Source organism: Enoplosus armatus, chromosome 15 (genome assembly GCF_043641665.1).
Source record: "Enoplosus armatus isolate fEnoArm2 chromosome 15, fEnoArm2.hap1, whole genome shotgun sequence".
Taxonomy (NCBI): domain Eukaryota; kingdom Metazoa; phylum Chordata; class Actinopteri; order Centrarchiformes; family Enoplosidae; genus Enoplosus; species Enoplosus armatus.
The window spans coordinates 15,582,130-15,606,784 of NC_092194.1; the positions used below are offsets into that span (position 1 = coordinate 15,582,130).

Sequence of the window (24,655 nt, forward strand, 5' to 3'; positions counted from 1 at the left end):
CAACCACAGTGGACACAAACTCCTTAAATCCTTAAATCCTCAACTGCACTTCTAATATAAATCTTTTCTTCTGTTCCATTAAGATCATAGATGGTGTAAATCCAAGCAGTATTTCTCCTGATTTTGTGTCCCACGTTGCCTTCAGTGTGTTGAGAGCAGAGAAATGATTTCCATAGAGAGGAGGCTTTGCATCGTCAGCTGATCCTCCAGTGAACTGAGAAGGTTTATAGTCCTGTGAGTTCAACACTGCAGGACTCAGATCTGTCAGTCAGCACAGCAGAAACCACAAGCACCATGACTCTCATCACCATCCTCATCTGGACGCTGGCCTGCTGCTGTTTTACAGGTTGATTCACTCAGCAACATGTGCTGCCTTTTCTCTCATTTCTTCTGCTGATAAATAAACGATTTGTTTTTGTCTGCAGGATGCAGCGGTCAGGTGACTGTGACTCAGCCTGCAGTAGTGACATCTGCTCCAGGATCCACTGTCACTCTCACCTGTAAAACAAACAGAGCTGTTGCAAGTTGTCATGATGGTCAATGTATGTTCTGGTATCAACAAAAACCTGGACAGACTCCGAAACTCCTAATACGACATGTCAACATACGTCATTCAGGAACACCAGCTCGGTTTAGTGGCAGTGGAAGCAGCTCTGACTTCACTTTGACCATCAGTGGAGTTCAGACTGAAGATGCAGCAGTTTATTACTGTAAGAGTGTTCATGTAATAAACAGTGCAGATGTGTTCACACAGTGATTTGTCGTCGTACAAAAACCTCCCTCAGTCAGACTGCAGAGACACTGAGCTGTTACAGCAGGAACCGACTGCAGCTGCTGAAGAGGAAGAGACTCTGACACAGACCACTGAACACAGAGCTGACGGGAACCTCACCAAGCACCAACTACAGATACACACTAATAGATTGACACATTTCATAATTTTCATGTACTTTGCTTTTCAGTCCATATAAACATGTCTGAAACTAACATTATAACCATCATCCTGTAATATTTACATATTAGTTGTATCAGTAGAAATTCTGAATATTTTTGCTTAACCTAAAAACCCAAATACACATAAACATGTTGTTTATCACTTTGAAATAATTCATTTAACCTTTTCAAGCTTATTTACTTTCTTGCTGACTGATATCACTCTCAGTCAGCAGCCAGTTAGCTTAGCTTAGCGTAAAGACTGTAAATATTGGGAAACAAAATCCACCCTCTAAAGCTCACTAATTAACATGTCACATCCTTTTTGTTTATTCCATAAAAAGCAAAGTAGAAAAGAGATTCATGCAGTGTCACAGGGGTTAAGTATTTTCTTGGCTGGAACCAGCTATTTCCAGGAATCTCATATTCAATGGGACGATGCAGGAAACTGACAGAGACCTCAGGGTTTTTTTTTTTTTACAGATTAAACAAACCAGAAGTTCATTAGTGGCCTTTAGAGGTGTTGATTGGAAGATTGTCTCACTTCAGGAAAGGCTAGCTGCTTCCTCCTGCTTCTGGTCTTTATCCTGAGCTAACCGGCTGCTGGCTGCAGCTGCACATTTACCATACAAACATGAGAGTGGTACTGATCTTTTCATCTAACTGAGCAAGAAATCGAATGGAATGAAAATTAAGTTGACTCAAGGTTCAGCCTTGTTGTCATTTTACAATAGAGGTTTGCACAATGAAATGCAGTTGTAGCCAAAGTTTATCACATCTTTCTGCTGAGCTGCACACATTTTTCTCAAAGCTGTGGTCCAACATTTTCTATCAGTGTTGTTCTCTTATCTCATTTAAAAACTCTACATATCTATAAACAGATGCTTAACATTATTGGCATGGGAAACAGGCATTTACATTGCCAAAGTGTGAAATAAAAACATGTTCATGAACAGAAGAATTGTGATATTCCCCTTATTCATGCTAACAGACTAATTTTATTACCACAAAACAACAATCCAAAGTACAACACATTTATTGTGGAGATGTCTAAGATGTTGTACACCAAACAAATGTTTAAATGAACATTTATTCAGCTGAATCATAAATACAGTATATTATACTTTACTTCAAGTTTAAACCTGTCCTGATGTTGTGATGAAGTGTGGAGGGAAACGTCAGGTGGTTTGTCACCTAAAACGCTGAGCAGGATCTAAAATGAGGTAAGATGAGTTTAAATCTCTGCCTTTCTGTGACCAACCTCATGTGTCTTTTTCCATAATCCTTAATGTTGCACCGGTATGAGGAGGACAAAAATGAATGTGAAAACAAAGAAATTCAAATCAATCAAATGTTGTCGGTTATTTCTGAGTCCAGTGTTGATGCAGTTTGCCAGCAGGGGGCGTCATTTATCTGTTAATGAGCACAAAGTCATGTGAGACGAGACAAAAATAAAAGAAGAATGTTCACAATGAAGAAAAAGAATATAAAGAATCATAAGATCAACATTTTCTTCACGTACTTTTCTGAATAAATGGCCGAATGATCGTGAGGAAAAGATGAACTCTCCCTCTATGTCATCTCTGCTTTTTCTGTTTCACAAGAACAGGTGTGTGTTTGCCTTCTTCAGTATATTTTGCATGAATTTTATGCATCACTGCTCCTCAGAGTTTAAGTTCTTATGTCACAGAGAGTCTGAACTGTTTTCATGCACTCACACTGAAAACTGCATCAGGATGATGTTGCCAATAACTCTGCTGGTCATGTTGGGTTTTCTGAGTCAGGGTGAGAGATGTTGAAAATGTTTGGTGCAAATCCAGTCTGTGCAATCCCTTTTTACTAATATGTTTATAATTGTCTTCTATTATAACCTGAACTGCTTCATAGGCTGTTCAACATTTCTTCTTAAGATTTTTCTTTTCTCATTTCAGAGTCTTCTGCCAACAATTTTCTGACTCAGACTGACAAATCCAAGTCTGTTAGTCTTGGAGGGACTGTGGCCATCAGCGCCACAGGGAGTTCAAATATTGGTGCTGATCTCAGTTGGTATCTTCAGAAACCTGGACAGGCTCCCAAACTTCTTATATACTATACATCAACTCTAAACTCAGGAACGCCGTCTCGATTCAGTGGCAGTAGATCTGGTTCTCACTACACTCTGACCATCAGTGGTGTTCAGGCTGAAGATGCTGGAGATTACTACTGTCTGGGCTACCATGGTAGTAATGTGTTCACACAGTGATTTATAGCCGTACAAAAACCTCCTTCAGTTTGACTGAAGTGAAAACGGCCTGCTGCAGGTGCAGAGGGTTGGTGAAGAGACAGTGATGAGGATAACCGGTCCAGTGAACGCAACACAAGAGTCATCAAGCAGAACCACAATGAATCTAAATAAAACTGAAACAATCTCACAGACGCTCTTCCATTTACAGTTTTAAACTTATGCTCTTGTCAGTTAATTCAGTCTCTTCATGAGTAAGCTGAGAAAGTGAACATTTTGTTGGACCAAAGACACTGACATAAAAAAATATTTAACAGCTTCTCTACTGACAACTGCAAATGATTTGATTCTAAAAATGTAATATTTTCTATTGAAATAGCAAAAAGTAATAAAAGGACAACCGTCTCCTGTAATATCAGGTATATTATAATATCAGGTACGATGATGAACATATTATAAAATAAATACAAAGACACTGACTCTTTATAATCCACAGTTTTATTTAATGATGGTTTCATGTTCATGCCACATTTTTGATGAATGAATAGTTTCTGTTGGAGTGAAACTGATAATATTCAGTTTCATTTGAAAAGTGATGAACATAAAGCAGAATATGCAGAAGATCAGTATTAGAAAGCAACATGCACACTGAAACACTGAGTAGAGAGCTGTGAGACGTGCAGAAACATCTGAACAGAGGGGATCTGGAGCTCCATCAAGATCTCTATCAAAGAAGCAGCATCATTTCCAGACAGGAAGTGCTGCTGAAGCTCTACTCTGAGCAGCGGTCAGGGTCCAGGGTTTGAGCGACAGGGCTCTGTCCACTCAGACTGGCCTCACAGCTCACTGAGCCCGCCTTCTTCCACTGGTCCGCAGGGAGGCTCAGGGTGCTGCTCCAGCTGTAGTGGCCGTCCCTCCCCAGGACCTCCAGGCTGTGTGACACCCCTGAGGAGCTGCTGCTGCCCCCCACCTTCCAGCCCAGCCTCCAGGCTGAGGGGAAGCCCCCGCTGGCCATACACACCAGCGTGGCATCGCCCTGCTGCAGCTCCTCTTCGGAGGGGGGGAGGACGGTCAGGGTGGGCCGCACCACACCCACTGGAGGAGAGAGAGGGGGGAGAAGACAAAGGAATGAGAGTGAAGTCTTGGTAATAAAGAAAAATGACTTACTGCTGATTTCTGATCAAATAAAACAGAATAACTTGTGCTGCTGTTGCACTCATAAATCACTCAGCATCAGACCATCAGACACATGATTCAAGTGGGAATGCAACTAAAACGGTTAACTGATAACGATTATTGGTGACATCTTGGTATGTGTTTGATAATGTGTGACAGTGAATAACTCTAACTGTGATGATTTTCTTCTGTTTAAAGTGACAGAGCTGAAACACTCATGTGAACACAGTTAAAACCTTTGTCATCTGTCTCTTTCACTTCCTTTTCACTACATGTAGAATGAATGAACCGTGAACACAAAGATAAGCTGCATTTACTGATGAAATCATATTTGAGTTCAACAGGAATCCACATCAGACTTTAGTTCAATAAATTATTAGATATTTGTAAAATGAATAAGTTTTTAAAACAATTTGTGATGTTTGTTATTTTTGTGAATGTTATTATCTGCAACACTGAATGAATATTGATCTCTGCAAAGTTTCTTCTCAGTTTTTGAGATCAGGTTGATAAAATAACGGAAATTATCAAGAACTTACAAACACTGATCAGAGTCTCATTCAATATTAGAAAAAAGTTATATTTGTTTTATGTTGAATAAAATAAAAATCTACTTACAGTCAATGATGAGTTTGGTTCCTCCACCGAAAGTGTACCACAGTGATACAAACTCATTAAGTGGCCGTACAAAAACCTCCTGCACTGAGAACAAGCATCTGTCCACTGAAAAAACTCTCTGCTTTTTCGAATAACACACAAATATTTATACTTTATTGAATCTGCAAAGCTCGTTTTATGATATGGACTGAAATTATTGTATAAATGAAGATTATTTCTTTAGTTTTGCTTCACTTTTCTACACCTGACAGAGAAACGATCACAGTCTGCTTGTAACAAACTCGTTTTTCTCAGTTTCATATCAGTTGATACATGATTCAATGAACGTGATGCTTTTCAATGATGATGATTAAAAAAACTCATATTAAGCAGAACTGAAATATATTACGTATCTACAGTAAAACCCTGTAAGGGAATTAAAGGCAAACAAACAGACATTTCATACCAACCACAGTGGACACAAACTCATCCTTAAATCCTCAACTGCACTTCTAATATAAATCTTCTGTTCCATTAAGATCATAGATGGTGTAAATCCAAGCAGTATTTCTCCTGATTTTGTGTCCCACGTTGCCTTCAGTGTGTTGAGAGCAGAGAAATGATTTCCATAGAGAGGAGGCTTTGCATCGTCAGCTGATCCTCCAGTGAACTGAGAAGGCTTATAGTCCTGTGAGTTCAACACTGCAGGACTCAGATCTGTCAGTCAGCACAGCAGAAACCACAAGCACCATGACTCTCATCACCATCCTCATCTGGACGCTGGCCTGCTGCTTCATCAACGGTCAGGAATCTAAATTTGGAAAAGAATCCGATCACAACTGTTCACTTAACGTGCAGTAACTGGATATAACAAACGAGTACTGTTTACATCCTAATATGAGTCAATTAATGTTTAGTGTTTTCCCTCTTTTTTTCAGGATCTAGTAGTCAAGCAACTGTGACTCAACCTGCTGTAGAAACATCTTCTCTTGGAGCCACAGTCACTCTGACTTGTAAAACCAACCCAAAAGTGTATGTTTGGTCAGATGGAGATAGTAGAGTATACTGGTATCAGCAGAGACCTGGAGAAGCTCCCAAGTTGGTCATCAAACTGGGTCAAAATCCTACAAGTGAATTTTCTTCACGATTCTCTGGAAGTGGAGACGGAGTGAACGCTGCTTTGACCATCAGTGGAGTTCAGACTGAAGATGCAGCAGTTTATTACTGTCAGAGTTACCATGAAATAAACAGTGCTGGGGTGTTCACACAGTGATTTGTCGTCGTACAAAAACCTCCCTCAGTCAGACTGCAGAGACACTGAGCTGTTACAGCAGGAACCGACTGCAGCTGCTGAAGAGGAAGAGACTCTGACACAGACCACTGAACACAGAGCTGACAGGAACCTCACCAAGCACCAACTACAGATACACACTAATTGATTAATCAAAAGATTCTTAAAAATGACACCACATCATGATCTGTTCACATTTACTGTCTATGAAAGAGACAAATGTTGCCTGATCACATGTTTTATTCATGATCGATACCTCTCTAAAAACAAAGTTCACATGATTGTCCAAGTTTTTTATCTTGATAGAAATGTGCATTCTTTCCTTTTCTTTTCTATATGTAATATCACTTTCATTACCAAATTAAAAAGGAGCGACATTAATATTTACATGATGAATCCAAAGCTTTTCATCTTCCACAGAGAGGAGTATCACCTGAAGATATAAAACCATTTCATTTCTCACGATTCTTCATCAGGTAAAAGACCAAACTCTTCATGAAGTCATTTATCAGTGAAGCTTTATTAGCAAAGACATCAGTCATCAACATGACAGTTATTAAGCACACTCACATCCGGCTGCTGAGCTACACACACGACTCTCTAAGTTGTTGTTGTCCAACACTTTACAGCAGCGTTGTTCTCTGTCACACAAAGCTTTAGTTTCCTCTACAAACATTAAAACTCATATTGATAAGAGCAGCAGGCGTGTTCCTCCTGCTCCCCCCCGACACAGAGCTCCTGTCCTGGGCTTCAGCCAGCACCTCTAGCCCTCACACTGGCTCCTGTGGAGGGACTGGGTCTGGGTGTGGTCATGATGGAGGACCTTGCAGGAGTACAGCTCTCCTTCCGTCCAGCGCTCCCGGCTCAGGCTCAGGGTGCTGCTGCTGCTGTAGCGTCCGCTCTTCTCCTCCTCTGAGCTGGTCAGGACGCCCTCTGTCACCTCTGTACCGTCCACCTCCCAGCTCACCGCGGCTCCCTGAGGAGAGTAGCCAGTCAGCAGGCAGGCCAACATGGCCGAGCCCCCAGAGAGCTGCTTAGGGGAGGGGGGAAGCAGAGAGACTGAGGGCCTGACCATGTGGCCAGCTGGAGGGGAGAGCAGAGACACACAAGGAGCAGATGAACTTCCACTGTAGGACAGACAGCTGGACATGAGACACTGATGATACCTGACAGAGGCTAACACTACTGTGGATCAGCTGTGTGCAGGATACTGTGACCAGACAGAGGAGAGGAGCTGACCAATGGGAGGAAATGTTTAACAAATACAACAAAACAGTAAAAATTTCATCATTATTGCATTGAATGTAATGAATCTTCTGCTGAGACACTAAGAATTAAACAATAATATACAACGTGACTTAGCTGTAAATGTACTCAAACATTAAAAATAGTGATCATTAAATGAAATCTTTGTATTATATTTATAATGTGTGACAGTAAATAATTCATCCCTGCAATGACTTTCTTTTTCAAACAAATGTAAAGTCTGTATACAGTTAAAGACTTTGTCATCTGTCTGTTTCACTTCCTTTTCACCACTTTAAACTAACGAACTGTGAACGCAAACGACAGCTACACTGGATGTTCATATAAACTCACTTATTTGTTTTATCGGAACATTATATTTCATTTTAACAACTTTTTGACTGCAAAAATAAAAAATTAAGAGACCTGATGTTATTTTCTGAGCATTAAAAAAAAGTGTACAACCACATTTTGTTATACAAAACTTCAACTGAAAATAAAACAAGAAAATTAAAGTTGTTTGGCAGATATTTCATATTATTATATTATTATTATATTATAATATTGAAATAATATTAATCTCTGCGCAAAGTTTATGCCAAAGTGCGATTCCAGCCCAGTTTAATAAATAACAAAATATATATCCAACATATAAAATACCCACAATAATTTCTTGATTTATCACATTATTTAGCTAAATGTAGTATAATCTCTCATGTCGTAGAAATTATAAATCAGTGATACTTACAGTCAATGATGAGTTTGGTTCCTCCACCGAAAGTCCACCACAGTGATACAAACTCATTAAGTGGCCGTACAAAAACCTCCTGCACTGAGAACAAGCATCTGTCCACTGAAAAAACTCTCTGCTTTTTCGAATAACAAACAAATATTTATACTTTATTGAATCTGCAAAGCTCGTTTAATGATATGGACTGAAATTATTGTATAAATGAAGATTATTTCTTTAGTTTTGCTTCACTTTTCTACACCTGACAGAGAAACGATCACAGTCTGCTTGTAACAAACTCGTTTTTCTCAGTTTTATATCAGTTGATACATGATTCAATGAACGTGATGCTTTTCAATGATGATGATAAAAAAGCTGATATTAAGCAGAACTGAAATATATTACGTATCTACAGTAAAACCCTGTAAGGGAATTAAAGGCAGACAAACAGACATTTCATACCAACCACAGTGGACACAAACTCATCCTTAAATCCTCAACTGCACTTCTAATATAAATCTTTTCTTCTGTTCCATTAAGATCATAGATGGTGTAAATCCAAACATTGTTTCTCCTGATTTTGTGTCCCACGTTGCCTTCAGTGTGTTGAGAGCAGAGAAATGATTTCCATAGAGAGGAGGCTTTGCATCTTCAGCTGATCCTTCAGTGAACTGAGAAGGTTTATAGTCCTGTGAGTTCAACACTGCAGGACTCAGATCTGTCAGTCAGCACAGCAGAAACCACAAGCACCATGACTCTCATCACCATCCTCATCTGGACGCTGGCCTGCTGCTGTTTTACAGGTTGATTCACTCAGCAACATTTCAAACATGATGTGCTGCCTTTTCTCTCATTTCTGTCTGCTGATAAATGAATGATTTGTTTTTGTCTCCAGGATGCAGCGGTCAGGTGACTGTGACTCAGCCTGCAGTAGTGACATCTGCTCCAGAATCTACTGTCACTCTCACCTGTAAAACAAACAGAGATGTTTATAGATGGTCTGATGGAGATGAGGGTATGTTCTGGTATCAACAGAAACCTGGACAGCCTCCAAAGCTCCTAATAAGATATGTCAAAAAGCTTGAATCAGGAACACCGGCTCGGTTTAGTGGCAGTGGAAGCAGCTCTGACTTCTCTTTGACCATCAGTGGAGTTCAGACTGAAGATGCAGCAGTTTATTACTGTCAGAGTTACCATGTAATAAACAGTGCAGATGTGATCACACAGAGATTTGTTGTCGTACAAAAACCTCCCTCAGTCAGACTGCAGAGACACTGAGCTGTTACAGCAGGAACCGACTGCAGCTGCTGAAGAGGAAGAGACTCTGACACAGACCACTGAACACAGAGCTGACAGGAACCTCACCAAGCACCAACTACACATTCACACTGATAAATATATGGGCACATTAAACTGTATCTTTCAGACTTATTTTGGTCAGATGGCTAAAATCTTATAAAAAGCTTTAATGACATCATGTTGCATCTTGCATCACATTAGCAGAAGAACTGTTATTATATACTTCATTCCACTATTTCCCTCCTGTCCTCACAAATTAAGGAAATGAAACTAATATTTGCATGCTATTTTCATTCCAAGATTTTCATTTTCCATATATAGAACTCTCAGTCGAAGACATAAAACCATTTACTTTCAGAATATAAACTAAATAAATATAAATTTACTCAAGAGGTATATTTAAGTACATTTTGTAGGTACTTGTAGCTACATGAGTATCCCTATTTTCTGCTTCCATTACATTACATTCAGAGGAAAACATCTATAACTTTTCCTGCAGGACTCAGATCTTTCAGTCAACACAGCAGAAACCACAACCACCATGACTCTCATCCTCACCTGGACGCTGGCTTGCTGCTGTTTTACAGGTTGTTTCACTCAGCAACATACAGACATTCATGGACCCTAGAGGTTGAAACCTACTGACTTTGGTGATCCCCTGACTCTTCCTCCGGCACCACGAGCAGGTTGACATTTTTGTCTTTTAGTGAAATGTCTTAATTAATTATTGTATGGATTACCATTATATTTGGTTTCGATGTCCATGGTGCCCAGAGCATCTATTCTAATGATTTATGTGATCCTGTGACTGTTCCTGTAGCGCCACCTAGATGTCACATATTCAGTGAAATATCTCACCATCTAGTTGATAGATTGGCACAAAATGTTACATAGACATTCATGATCCCCAGATGATGAATTCTATTGACCGAGTGACTTAATCTCTAGCGCTACCATGAGGTTCCTAGTTGGGTTTTTTATTAACTATCAGATGGACTGCCATTAAATTTGGTACAGACTTTCATGTTACCCTCAGGATGAAATGCAATCTCTGACCCCTTTCCTTTGCGTCTGGCGCCACCATCAGGTAAACATTTTACTTGTCCAATACTTATACAAATACCTGCAAAGCAAATGGAATTCCCATCCACATCTACACTTTGTGTTTAGTCAATTCAATTCAATTGTTATTTATATATCGCCAAATCACAATAAAAGTAATCTCATGACACTTTGCATATAGAGCAGATCTCTAGAGCAGACAAATGTTTGTCACTTTTGTACCATCCGTTGATCTTGCACCGTGCATTGTTCAAGACAAGGATTAGATGTTATTGGATTGGTTACAGGTGACGTAGGCAGACATTGTTGGACCGGACAGAGTCAAATTTGGATCAGTTCCCAGGTCAGCATGGACGCTGTGACGTCAGCAGACGTAGGTCGACTGCAGAATTACGAGACATGCAAACAACACGCTACACTAACTGGGATGGATGACAACAACAGCTCTATTGGTACTGTAGCTGATATCTCACTGTTTTGAACCGTTCCCGTTCTTCCTTTAGATTATTTTCCTATTATCTACAGTCACACATAAATATATCTGATCCACCTTCCAGAGATTCATTTCTGCTGAAATTACAGCAAAAATGTACAGTATACACCATGTTAGTGTTGCAGTGATCATTTTCCTCAACAGCCTTCAGGGTTTGAGTCCTCCAAGTTAATTTGAGGCTGCATCAACAAGGCATTGTTTATCAGTTAAAGTCCTCACGTTAAGGCCTCTCGGTGCACGCCCTGACCCCTGGACAGGCGACAAAGCCTAACGTCATGGTAAGATCAAGGGATGTCCTGGACATCGAGGACTGATGCTGGTGTCTTACCTTTGACCTCTGCCCCCTGATAATCCTGTCCACAGTTCAACTCCTTCACTTACACGTAGTGAAATCACCACTATTGGTATGTCCTTAGAAAGCGACAATTGTTTCAGTACAAACAGTAACAGTCTGGGTGGGCGCCTTCCAAACTCTTAGGAGATCCCAGAGCACACTGGAGAGACTATATATCTCATCTGGCTCGGGATCACCTCGGGATCCCCCAGGAGGAGCTGGAAAACATTGCTGGAAAATGGATGAATGAGTAGGGTAGATGCCTTGTCTCACTTATAATTCCTTTCAATAACTTTTGTCTCATGAGTAAGTGTCATCTAATTAGTTAATGGACCCAAAACATGACTGATAGAAGGCTGTAGGACATACATGTTATCAAAAATTGGTGTTGCTGGTGTTGACTTTGTCCACATGAGAGCTAAATGCATGAAGTCAAAGTTCAAACACCTATCTTATGAATGGGATGACTTGGAGGCGGGTAGTAATAACTCATAATGAGCTATAAATGGAGGAGCTAATCAGTGCTAAAGTCTTTATCCTCTTTAATAAGCCTGAGTGGCTGTGGAGGAGCCTGCGTTAGCATGGGATAGGGATAATCCTGCAATGCTGTACCAGGAATCAGTCATTCAGCACTTCCTCCTCCTAAGACTGGATAAGCTCCTCAGTGTGAGACAGGACCCTCATTTGATCAAGTTTCACTGCCTGTCCTCCGCCTCGGATCTCGTGGAATACATACTGATCGACCTCGCTCACCGGGAGATTCGGATATTTGTTGTTATTCAGGGGAGGGGGGGGCCTGCTGGAATACGGACCGAGCCTGAATCATGATGGCCGGCTTGAAGAATTTGTTGAAGGGTTTGGTGTCGCTGAAAATCAGAGCGTACGTGAAGGACTATTGCAAAAGGAATGGCCTGCTGACACTCTCAGTCATTGCTGTAATAATGGGCTGTGTGCTTGGATTTGTCCTAAGGTCACTGAACCTGTCCACACAGGTATGGATGAATGGATGGATAGAAATTTTACAGGATGCAATAGGCCTGGCATCTTACAGTCTTCCATTATATCACCTTGATAGAATGTAGTGGGATTTTTAACATTGTGTGCAAAGTAACAGCCAGTCTGTTGTATTCACTACTGTTGTGCATTGACACTGTAGTTAAAGCCAGTTATGTCACAGCCAGAGTGGAAGCAGATAGAAGCAGAAAATCAGGTATGACAGAGAACCAAAGGGATCAGAAGAAGTGCAGAAATGGTTAAAAGCTGCTATAATATCTTTATACTGACATATAGGATCATTCGAGTACAAGAAGATCATAGTGTTGAACCCACAGAGAATTATTACCTGACTCTGCAGTTCCCCTCAGCATTATAGCTTTAACTTATTGTTGTTGTTTTACAGCCTGTAACTTCACTGTTTTGGTTCACTCTCACCGCTCTCATAGTGTCGTTTTTGACCACAGATGTTTTCATTAAAAAAAAAAAAAAAAAAGCTCTAAAAACCCTCTGAACACTACCTGCTCAGCAACAAACAGCTGACAGACACAGTTAACGACTTGCTGGTGAACATAGTGGAGCAAACTATTTCCCTCAGTAGTTGGTGGACACCAAAACAGAGCTAAAAGAGAGTGAATATTGGACTTACATTCACCAGAAACACAACTCCAGATTAATGTGTTAATAGGCAACTAGCTGACAAGTTTGTCAGACAGTGTCAACTGAAAAGGTGAAGTCAGTGTTGTGTTTACAGCTTGTTTCCGCTAGCTGCCACACAATCAGTTTTTGCAGGTTGAAAGGGTAAATGTTATTTGTATGATAAAACTCTCATGATCAATTTCTCTCATCAAAGTTTTTCACCAGTATTCAGCAAATGATTTAGAAATGTTTAAATGTATGTTCAAAGGCTATGTGTTCTCCTGACATTACGTTACTGTGATGTATGATGTTCTAAATGGACCAAAGAGCTAATGTATTTTGGCAGAGAATCAGTGATTAATCCAGAGTGCTCAGCAATGTAACCTTGTGTGCTGGCAGCAGCCCATAAAACACACAACACCATCATCTGCAAAGAAAGAATCTGTGAAACACAAACAGCAAAACGCAACAAACATACACATTCACAGAAATGAGCTACATGTGGTTTCTACGAACAAACAATTTGACATGTTTGACATGGACCTCCTTCATTTGATCTTAAGCAACTTTCATAAACAGTGTCGTGATGATACTAGTACTAAATAAAAGCAGGTAGAATTATTTCACACTTAAATTCACATACATTTATGACAATTAGATATTGAGATATTAAGAAAAACATCTAATTATAACATATGAGTTACACTCAAATGAGACAGATAAATTCTCAAATCACATCGAATCAAAATCAGGAACACGTTGTGTTTATATATCAGGTGTACGTGATTATGACATAGCTTAAACAGCAAAGAAATGGGTGCATGACAAAGAGATTTCATAATATCAAAATCAATTTGCAAAACACATTTCTTGTTCAAGTGCTGAATCCAAAACCATAGTAAAATAAACACTTTTAAAGGGAGCGTTTTACAGTGTTGTAAGTCGTTGGGAGGAATAAATCACAATATCAACAGTACAAAATGAATTCACTTAGTATCAGATTTACTTAGCTAACATTGTGTTGTTCTGCACACTACTACACTGTACTAGAAGTGTGTCCCCACTGGATTTTCAGTTGCAAGATGTTATTTGGTCTTTACAGTATGATGGTAAACTCTGAAAGGGCAGCCTTTTATAGATACAACGTTTGCTTCAGGTGTCTCTCTCTCTCACACTCAGGCTAAGATCTACTTCTCCTTCCCCGGAGAACTGCTGATGAGGATGTTAAAGATGTTGATCCTGCCGCTCATCACTTCCAGGTAAGAAAAGTCCTCACCTGTGTTGATCCGGACTTAAATTAACTACAATTACAAACAACAGCAGCGTTTTAAAACTGTTATATTAAACATTTGATCTTACCTGGGTCAGTGAAGAATTATGAAATGCATCACTCGTCTGATATACCAACAGATAAACAGTCTGATGTTCAAGCACTGACCATGCAAAACTTCCCATTCATAATATTTGTATTAACTATTCACATAACGTCACCAAGTCTTAAGTCACTCATAGAGTAAGAGCTGGATTTCCAATTTAGTGTATACGGATTGTTTTATTGAGCAATATTAACAATCTTACACTCCATTGTCAAAGAAGAAATATGAGCACAAGTTTTTTCATGTAGCATTCGAGGTTACAGGGGGTAGCTGATTATAAAAAAAATTGCGTTTTGGGGAAGAATATTTCTTTAGAAGTGAGAAGTCTGGGTAATCCTTGTGGTTAAAACAAGGTGGTAACTTTGAATCTGGTTTGGGGTGAATTGTTCCACATCATTCCCCCCTCCTTCTCTCAGTCTTTTTGGTTTAAAGTACCATCCCGGGCGGCAGCCTGCCAGAGTTGCTCTTCATTATCTTACGTCTTTTTCACTCTTTTAATATTTATTTACTTTTTCTAGATTTCTTGTTCATCAAAGTAGTAAGTTAAGTTATTTGGCTTAGTTGAGCAATGTGGCTTTGCACGTTCTTTTTTTGTTTGTTTTTGTCATTCAAGAATTTCCTTCGTGATTAATAAAGTTCTGTCTTAACATGCTTAACATCAGAAATCATCAATCTTAAAATTGCAACATCTAAAAAGTCACACTGTCACTGAAAATCCAACAGCAATTGATATCATGAAAGAATAATGCTGCAAAAAACAACTTTGATACACCTATCTATTATTATTTCAATTAATTGATAATTGCTCAGTGAATGAAATGTCAAAAACAATAAATAACACCCATCACAAATCACTAATCTCAATGTTTTCTCTTAAGAAAAAAGCATTAAAAACATCAATTAAAAATTACTCTTTTGTGAAACTGTAATCGTTAAATGTCCAGTGTTTTTTTTTGGTAGTTTACCAAAATAAAGTTTTTTGAGTTAAAAACTGAGCATTTCACAGTTTAAGCCAGTGTTAATCGGACACCTGCTGTTTTCCCATCCAGTCTTATGTCCGGCCTGTCCGCCATGGACACAAAGGCAAGCGGTCGGCTGGGAGTCCTGACCATCACCTACTACCTGTGGACGACATTCATTGCTGTCATCGTCGGTATCGTGTTGGTGCTCATCATCCACCCGGGGACGGGCTCAGAGAAAGATGGCCACCATGCAAGTTCAGGGCCTGTTATGACCTCTGCTGACGCTCTGCTGGACCTCATCAGGTAAACGTACACAAATGCTATCACACTGACAAAGTGAACATAGCGATGGCAACGCTGTCAATCAAACATTTACCTCACTGAAGTGCCATGCCAGCTCTGCATGCTGCTCTGTACGTGACCTCTGGCTTGATTTCATATAATTCTTCCTTCCATGATGTCAACATGCTAACTTGCTGACAATGTTAACAGATGTAGATGTTGAGATATATTACTGGATAAGTGAACATTTTAACTCGCTGGTGGTGATAGATGGTAACTCATGGGGCACCATAAATATGTGGACCAAATTTCATCGCAATCCACCAAATAGTTGTTGAGATTTTTCAGTCAGGACCATGTGGTGGACCATGTCACCTCTTCTTTCAGTCAGCTTGGTCGAGATGTTCTTCCTCTTCAGCCTTTCATAAGAGCAGCCTACAGGACTATACAGCATGTTGTCAAAGTAAACAACCAAATCAGGCTTTCCTGGTAAAAAGATTTTTCTTCCATTTGTTCAACAGATTTCCCATTAGAAACAATAAGAAGACGTAGTGACAAACTGGGATTCCAGATTTTCCAACTCTTATCCTATTAGTGTTGTTTTCCAGGATGAGGATTTGTTGCGTAATACCCTTTAACACTGGAGAAAAACCAGTACCGACCAATTAAATCCAGTACAGACCTTATGATCTCCCTGTGCTTCCTCAGGAACAGGAAGCTCCCTAATCGCAAAATCTCCAGGCATCAGTTTGACCATGGGAGTTAACTGCTTTCACAACAAAACAAGGGGAGGCCAGAAGGATTCCAAACATTATAATGAAACAAATAAAATGGCAGCACATTCGAACCAATTATTACATATGATGAAACCAACCAGAATCTGAATCTACACCATGACGTCTTTTTGTTAGCAAGGGAAGCTTTTCAGCATTAAATTAAAGAGAAGGAGAAAACATGCACTCGTAAGATAGTTGCAGTGTCACTCATCTACGCAGCAGGTCGGCTAAGAATAGGGAGACACTTAATTGTGATCTGTTAAGCCTGCACTTTCTCAGAAGGTCCTTGGGCAATGTTACGCTGTGAGTCTGCAGTCTGGTGTGTGTGTGTGTGTTCAGGCTTACTGCATGTCAGAGACCCACTAATACCTTCTTCTTAAACCTGATTATTTTACTGAGCTGTGTGTATCTCTCGCTGTAAGCCAAACGTCAGGTGTACATTTCAGTCCTCTTACGTGTTTGACAAGCTTTCTGCCTGGCTTCAGTGCCATTGACGTATGCTGTGTAATTACAGTACCAGTACAGGATGCTAGATGTGCACATGCGCCTTCCAACACCTGAAGGCATGTAGGAACAAAGATCAGACTATTAGAACGGAGTGTAGGACGTATTCAGATCGTTTACTTAAGTAAAAGCAGCATTTCCACATAATAGAAATACTCAATTTCAAGTAAATGTCCACTTTGAAAATGTCACTTGTGTAAAAATACGTACTTAATACCAGCAAAATGTACTTGAAGTATCAAGTAGTTCATGCTGAGAAATGATTGTACTGATGCATTAACATGTAAGTAGCATTTTACTGTTGTAGCTGCTCAAGGTGGGGCTAATGTAGCTTCCTATGTTATATACTGTTGGGTGGTTGATCTGTTTTCCATGTAAAATCTTTATTTGTAAAGTAACGAGTGAATGCAACGGTCGAATCAATGTAGTGAAGTAAAAAGTGGAGTAGAAGTATAAAGTGGCGTGAAATAGAAATATTCACATGAAGCATAAGTACTTCAAATTTGTACTTAAGTACGGGACTTCAGTAAATGTACTTAGTTACAATTCACCACTGCCAACAGCCAGCGTCATTACAATATTACATCAACTAATATTATCTAACCACAATCAGACACTAACACAGATTAACTTTCTATTATCTGTTTGTTATGAAAATCATACAGGTAATTATATTTCAGTTGGTTTGAAATTCATCAAAATGTCTCTTGAATCTTGTATCTTAGTGTTTAAATTAAATGACTTCACCAACAGAGTAATTCATTGCATATGAACGTCACTACACCGTAACTGCTTCGGCATTTCATGGCACAGTTAGCTCGTGATGTAGAAGAAAGAAAGCAGCTGAAGATCCAAAGACAGAAACAGTTGAGAAAACAATCTCTCCACAAGGTCAATTTAGTAGCTGTTCTGGTGCTTTCGAGCATAACGCGTAATCCTCATCAGCAGTTCGGCCAGTTGTCATGACGTTGTTGTGTGTTGTTTGTGTCCAAATTGGCTTCAAACTTTAAGGTCGAAGTTCATTGTTGACTTTTGAAACAGCAGCTGAAAAAAACCAAGGTCAATTTAGTCGCTGTTCTGGAGCTTTCGATCATATCATATGATCTTCATCAGTGGAAATTTGAACATCTACAACTCTGTGAATCTCCATCTGCTGATCAAGATCATGTGATATGAAAACAGTCACTAAATTAACCTTTTAACCTTGGTGAGATTGTTTTCAGTCTTCAGCTCTTCATATGCACTGTAAAATAGCTGTAAAATATATCAAAGTCAAATATATTTATATATATATTTATTGTTTTTAAAATTAAATGAAAAAAATGTATATTTCACTACAGACATGATCTGATATTTCTGTCTATATATTGTCTTTTACAGGAACATGATCCCGTCAAATCTAATTGAAGCAACTTTTCAGCAGGTGAGTGGATAAAAGGAGGAAACTCACAATGGATCGTACAATACTGTTCATTAATTCAATGTTCAAAATCCACATATTAACAAATATCTTGTGTTTCTTCTCTTTCATCCAACTCCAGTACCGAACAGACCTGGTTCCTATTGTACAGAGCGCTGACATGAAAGAGTCTCAGGCCAACTATGTATATGTCATGCCTGACTATCATAACCCTCAGCTGGGCCACCCAGTCTTCCTGGAGATCACCCCTGCTCCCGACATCAAGTATAAAATCGTCCCCAGTACCAGCAAGGGCATGAATGTACTGGGGATCGTCATCTTCTCGGCCACCATGGGTAAGACAGTCACACTGCTCATTATATCACAGACAACATCTCATAACTCTGACCCTTATTTACTTAAGTGTAATCCTTGTGGTAGTACTTTCTTTACTTTCTTTTTGGCTCTTTAGTTCATCAAGAAGACTCTTTCAGTGGAGATTTTTGTAGATTATTTTCATTAGAAAGTGACGAACTTCAACCCTTTATTAATGACCAGTTGTGGAAGAAGTAGTCATTCTTTACCTAAGTGAAAGTACAGAAGTATTATCAGCAAAATATACATAAAGTCTCCAAAGTAAATGTACTCCTGCAGAAAAATGGTCCCTGCAACTGATATAACATGAATATAAGATATTATGATTGTAGCAGGTTGAGGTGGAGTTTAAACTACTTTTGGACAGTTAGGTAGTGTAGTCTCAGGGTTCCCAAGCTAGAGTTACCTCTTTGGGCCTTAAACTGTTATTGAAACCTTCTGAGAGGAGAAATGGTGGAACTGCTTACACCTCATAGACATGGGGCCCCTTGGGGCAAGACAGATCTTTTTTATAAGGGGTCATAAAAAAGTTTTAATCTTTAACAATCTGTTGTTTATTTAATGTTAAATCTTAATCCGGAAAGTAAATAGTGACTAAAGCTCTCAGATAAATGTAGTAGAATAAAAACTGCTAATATTTCCTACTGACACTAAGTGGAGAATAAGTATAAAGGACCCAAAAACGGAAATACTCAAGTAAAGTACAAGTATCTAAAGAGTCAGGACAGTGCTTAAGTAAATGTACTTAGTTATTTTCCATCTCTGTTAATGACTTAATAACATTGTGTTAATTGCTGACATGATAACCACCCAAAGGGGCTTTACACAACTCGGCAAAGGTTGCTCTTATTAATGGTTTATATCTCATCTCTAAAGCTTTAGTAAATTATTTATTATGAAACAAAAAGCTGTGAATGTACTTTCTGTTCTCAGGTCTGCTGCTGGGGAAGATGGGAGAACGTGGCGCACCGCTAGTCAACGTGTGCCAGTGCATCAATGAGTGCGTCATGAAGATCATTAACGCTGCGATGTGGTAAGATTGCACTCTCACACTTTCAAAAATAGATTGTGTCACGCACAGTAGACTACGCAGTTCACAGAGCAGAGCCAGATTATATCTAAAAATACGTCTCACACAGCAACTCAGGGAAGAGTCACTGGGGGTGTGCGAGGTTCCCTTAGTGCTTCTCACGGGAGCTGATGGGCCGACTCTTGGATTATATTTGTGTGAATGGAGCAAAGAGGCACTTTCATAAATAAGATTAGTGCCGAAGAATTGTAAATGCAAATACAATTGGTTGGGATGGTGCACATCCAAGAAAACACTATGGCCACCTGAACTTTGAAACCATGTGTGATGTGAGATTGAATATCTCATTGCTAAATCATGGGCATTAATCTGCTGCTGTAACAGCCTCCGAGCTTCAGGAGCCTGGCTGATGGGATTTGCTCACATTGGGCCACAAGAGCATTAGCGAGGCCCAACACTGATGTTGGGCGATAAGACCAGATCAGGCTCACAGTCGGCATTCCAATTAATCCCAAAGGTGTTGGACGGGGTTGAGGTCAGGCCAGTCAAGTTCTTCCACACCAAACCCAGAAAGCCGTTCTTTTTAGACATGGCTTTGTGCACGGGAGCATTGTCAAGTTAAAAGAGCCCAAAATGTCGTCACAGTTTCAAGATTCAAATATTTTATTTGTTACATGCTCGTACAATGTGTACGTTGAAATGCAGGGTGTCATGATCTTGAGGCTGTGACTTATGCCTAAAATACCATTGTATGCTGTAGCATTAACATTTTCCTAAATTGGTACTAAGGGGCTGAAACCAAACAATGAAAAACACAAAACTGCACAAAAGTATGGGGACAGGGTCTACACACTTTCACAACAACATCCATGATCATGATCGTCCCTCCTCTCCTCCATGCAGGTACTTCCCCTTCGGCATTGTGTTCCTCGTGGCTGGGAAGATCCTGGACATGCACGACCCGGCCCACCTGGGAGAGAAGCTGGGCATGTACTTCATCACAGTCCTGTCTGGTTTGTTTGTGCACGGCCTCATCCTGCTGCCTCTCTTCTTCTACTTCTTCACTCGCAAAAACCCCTTCCCATATATCAGAGGGCTACTGCAGGCTCTAGTCATTGCACTGGCTACGTCGTCCAGGTAAGAGGAGACCAGTGTCCAGTGTCTTTGTTCTCTACTTTTTAATCTTAAAAAATATGTACTTTAAGGACATCCCACCAGTTCTAATTGATCATATTTGGGACTGACGTACCCTGACCTGATCATTTCCTCTGGTCTGCAGCTCGGCCACATTGCCAATCACCATGAAGTGTCTCCTGGAGAACTGTGGAGTGGACCGGCAGATCGCTCGCTTCGTGCTGCCAGTGGGAGCTACCATCAACATGGATGGGACAGCCCTGTACGAGGCAGTGGCGGCCATCTTTATCGCTCAGGTCAATGAGTATGACTTGGACTTTGGCCAGTTGGTCACTATTAGGTGAGAAAAGACACAAGCTCATTGTCCTCCTATACGTTTAAATTTATTTTACATCTCTTAACATCCCGGCTCATGTCTCATCAGTATAACGGCAACAGCGGCCAGCATCGGGGCAGCTGGGATACCTCAAGCGGGTCTGGTTACCATGGTGATTGTCCTGACCTCTGTGGGGTTACCGCCGGCTGACATCTCGCTGATTGTGGCCATCGATTGGGTTCTGTGAGTCCCACAAAAATGATTATGCTATAAAGAGCATCAGTGGGTCTTAAAGGGGCTGTTGGGGCAATGTGTAAATTATTTTTTCCATCTCATTCTCAGTGATCGGTTCCGGACGATGATCAACGTTCTTGGTGATGCCTTAGCTGCTGGGATTATGGCTCATTTATGTAAGAAGGACTTTGAGAAAGCAGCCACTGCTCCCACACCTACACCATCTGCTGCTGCCAGTAACGGAGGTGGCCCCCAACGGGTAAGGAGGACAATTTCTATTTGTTCTGGTCAAAGTGCACGTGTGACGAGTTAAAACCCCTGAAAACATGATTTTAAATCTTAAGCATTTCTCTATAACATTATATATAAAACAACTATCAAAAATACATTCTGGGAAAACAAGGCTTAGAGTCTAAGCTAGCAGCTCCGTGAGGCTGTATTTGGGCACAACAGTGCTTTGAGCTAAATGCTAACGTCATTATGCTAACATGGTCACACTGACAAAGCTAACATGCTGATGCTAAGCAGGTATTTAATGTTCACCATCTTAGTTTAGCATGTTAGCAAGCTAACATTTGCTGGTAGATACAAAGTAGAGCTGAGGCTGATGTTGCAGGTATTCGGTCATAAAGCAAAGTGAAATTAGACCTGACCATACGTCCACAGGGGATCACCAAAGTAAGTCGTCTTTATCCTCTGGGATCCACTTCAAACCAGTTAGAAATGCAAGGACAAAAACAACAAATAAAGAAATCTCTTGTTGATGTTGGACCCCATAGGTATTATTGAGAAGCTGATTGAGAAAATATGCTTTGAGGGCCTTTAAATAAGTCATGGACTTAAGATTGTTCCCCCTTGTTCTGATGTTTTGATACACTTTGCGCCTTTTAGTTAACATTTGTGTATTCATTTTCAACCTTGTAATTCTTGAAAAAACAAACCTTGAGAACCCTGAGAACCACTTTGACTATTTTATCTAACTGTTCTGTTGGTGACTTCTTCCCTACAGAGAGACACAGTAATCTCCTTCGGTAATCAGAGCGTGGCGTTGTCCGATGCTCCTCTGATCGCACACCGCTGTGATTACGTGTTTGAGGTGGACGGAGACAACGTGCTGGAGAGACCTGTGGCCTGCTACAACCTCTGCCAAGTCTGAGACACTTTTACAGGATGGACAGCGAGGGATACTGCCTTCTACAGCACATAGATTCACCTCTGGGGACCAAAGGGACCATCATCCGAGGCCCGGAAAAATCCAGTTTGGTTAAAATCCCGTTACGTTTCCGTCCTAAATGAGACCAAAAATCAAAGAGTATATTGTGGTGTCAGGTTTTGGCGGCTTAAATGTATTTTGCCTGTGCCATGCCGACAACAAAAACCTTCATTACTTGATGGACTGTATGTCTCCATTCAGTTTAGACAGGAGTTGAAAGGAAATGCACAAGTTTCACATGTAACCTAAATCTTAAAGAGACACAATGTGTTGCACTGACATGCATCACATGGTGTTCATCAGTCAGTTAGACATTCACTGTAGTCCTACTCTTACGAAGTTTTATAGCAGGTTTAGACTTCAGTCAAGATTTTGAGTTGCCTTATTAACATGATCTCAGTTTTGACATTAATTCTGAGAACTTGAAAGACTTGAAAGTAAACAGAAACTGATAGACGAGGAGCAAATTCATTTTGTTGAAGTGAACCTTTATCTAGGTTAGACAATGCATTTATGGATAGATATTGATGCAACATTAATATGAATATTTAAATTATGCTCATTAGATGATAATTTGTGTTTTTCTACCTATGCTTTTAATTTTGTGTTCATGTTTTCTAATAAAAACCTGCTGCACTTCAAGTCCTGTCAATGACTGTTTTTTTATTTTATTCTGCAAAAATGTTTTTAGAACTTTATTAGGGTCCGTTATGTTTTGGATCAGTGAGGTATGTGACTTCAGGCAGTGCTTCTGCTTTCACCTCAGGTGCATGGAAAGATTATGGAGGCTCAACTGATTTGTCAAAGTACAGACTACGATTGGTTAAAAGAATATACTGAGTGTGTTTAAGTATGGACATTTCAACCATTTATCTGATACTAAGTTTGACTTTGCACACTTCTTTTTGTTATTGTGAGTATATAAAATACATAATATATAATAAATATACTATTAACAATTTTTTTTACCCATAAAATATACATATATATATATATATATATACATATATATATATACATATATATACATATATACACATATATATACATATATATATACATATATATATTTGTATATATATATATACATATATACATATATATATTTGTATATATATATATACATATATATACATATACATATATATGTATGTATATATACATATATATGTATGTATACATACATATATATACATATATATACATACATATATATACATATATATATACATATATATATATATATACATATATATACATATACAGTATATATATATATACATATATACATATACAGTATATACATACATATATACATATATATACATATACATATATATACACATATATATCCAGATATTTGAGTTAATGAGGAAGATAATCACTGACTTTGTTTATTTGCTGTTACAATAAAATAGTGAGAAAGCCATCAAGTGATAGCTAAAAGTAACAGATAATGGTTGAAATGTCCAGCTTTTGCCACTCAAGCAGTAATGTTATATTAACTCAACATCTATTGAGCAAATCTTTTGAAAAAAAGAAAGAAGCCAAACCTAAAAATGACCAGTTGCAGGATCACTATGGCTTGTATGGTGGCTGTGGTTCAGGAGGTAGTGCAGGTTGGAGGTTCAATCCTCAGCTCCTCTTGTCCACATTTCAAAACGTAGCCTCCAGATTGCTCCCGTTGCCATCGCTGTAACTTCCCCAGTGTTGATGGTGGTAGTAAATATACACGCAGACATGTCTCCCCCATGTGGTCTCAGAAGGTTATAACTGGACCTTTACCACGAGATGAGCTGGTCTGGTGACATTACAAGATAAATCATCCATCTTCCTGTCACCACAACACAAATGTTATGACTGAATTATACTTAGTTGCTGTTGTGTTCACTTCATCTCTGTTTCTACTTGTTGGCATGCTGATGAGTAAAATAGAGAATATAGCCATCTTATAAAAATAAGTAACATGCAAGACATTGATATAAAAGACAAAATGTGCATTCAAACGTTCATACATCTAGCGTTTGTCAAGAAAATCACT

General features: G+C 39.4%; 1 protein-coding gene and 4 gene segments (V, D, J or C); 3 read left to right on the forward strand and 2 right to left on the reverse strand.

Moving 5' to 3' along the window:
• The first annotated feature begins 277 nt into the window (after positions 1–277).
• LOC139298190 (Ig kappa chain V-III region MOPC 63-like) overlaps positions 278–24,655 on the forward strand; it is a 53,473-nt gene continuing 29,095 nt past the window's right edge. Inside the window, 2 exon segments of the V gene segment in view lie at positions 278–346; positions 426–740. Coding sequence covers positions 295–346; positions 426–740 — 367 coding nt within the window.
• LOC139298191 (Ig kappa chain V-III region MOPC 63-like) overlaps positions 3,652–24,655 on the reverse strand; it is a 54,688-nt gene continuing 33,684 nt past the window's right edge. Inside the window, 2 exon segments of the V gene segment in view lie at positions 3,652–4,249; positions 4,949–4,990. Of these exon segments, the coding sequence occupies positions 3,927–4,249; positions 4,949–4,990 (365 nt within the window).
• Positions 6,720–24,655, reverse strand: part of LOC139298187 (Ig kappa chain V-III region MOPC 63-like) — a 45,016-nt gene continuing 27,080 nt past the window's right edge. The window contains 2 exon segments of the V gene segment in view: positions 6,720–7,301; positions 8,212–8,290. Coding sequence covers positions 6,982–7,301; positions 8,212–8,290 — 399 coding nt within the window.
• LOC139298189 (Ig kappa chain V-III region MOPC 63-like) overlaps positions 8,945–24,655 on the forward strand; it is a 33,763-nt gene continuing 18,052 nt past the window's right edge. Inside the window, 2 exon segments of the V gene segment in view lie at positions 8,945–8,996; positions 9,089–9,390. Coding sequence covers positions 8,945–8,996; positions 9,089–9,390 — 354 coding nt within the window.
• On the forward strand, positions 12,206–22,557 carry slc1a8b (solute carrier family 1 member 8b). Of its 2 annotated transcripts, none has more exons than XM_070921098.1 (11): positions 12,206–12,373; positions 14,193–14,272; positions 15,439–15,654; positions 18,294–18,336; positions 18,455–18,668; positions 19,621–19,720; positions 20,621–20,854; positions 20,997–21,191; positions 21,276–21,410; positions 21,510–21,660; positions 22,411–22,557. In XM_070921098.1, exons 1-11 carry the CDS (start codon positions 12,206–12,208, stop codon positions 22,555–22,557), a joined length of 1,683 nt encoding a protein of 560 aa, XP_070777199.1. The 2 variants fall into 2 exon arrangements, with proteins under 2 accessions (XP_070777199.1, XP_070777200.1); XM_070921099.1 differs by having other exon boundaries at positions 12,209–12,373; positions 21,510–21,602; positions 22,395–22,557.

Excerpts from the sequence above, each read along its gene's own strand:
- slc1a8b (XM_070921098.1), top strand. The coding sequence starts at position 12,206 with ATGATGGCCGGCTTGAAGAATTTGTTGAAGGGTTTGGTGTCGCTGAAA. Across the intron at positions 15,655-18,293 it reads GCTCTGCTGGACCTCATCAG|GAACATGATCCCGTCAAATC; the intron begins GTAAACGTACAC and ends TGTCTTTTACAG. Across the intron at positions 18,669-19,620 it reads CATCTTCTCGGCCACCATGG|GTCTGCTGCTGGGGAAGATG; the intron begins GTAAGACAGTCA and ends TTCTGTTCTCAG.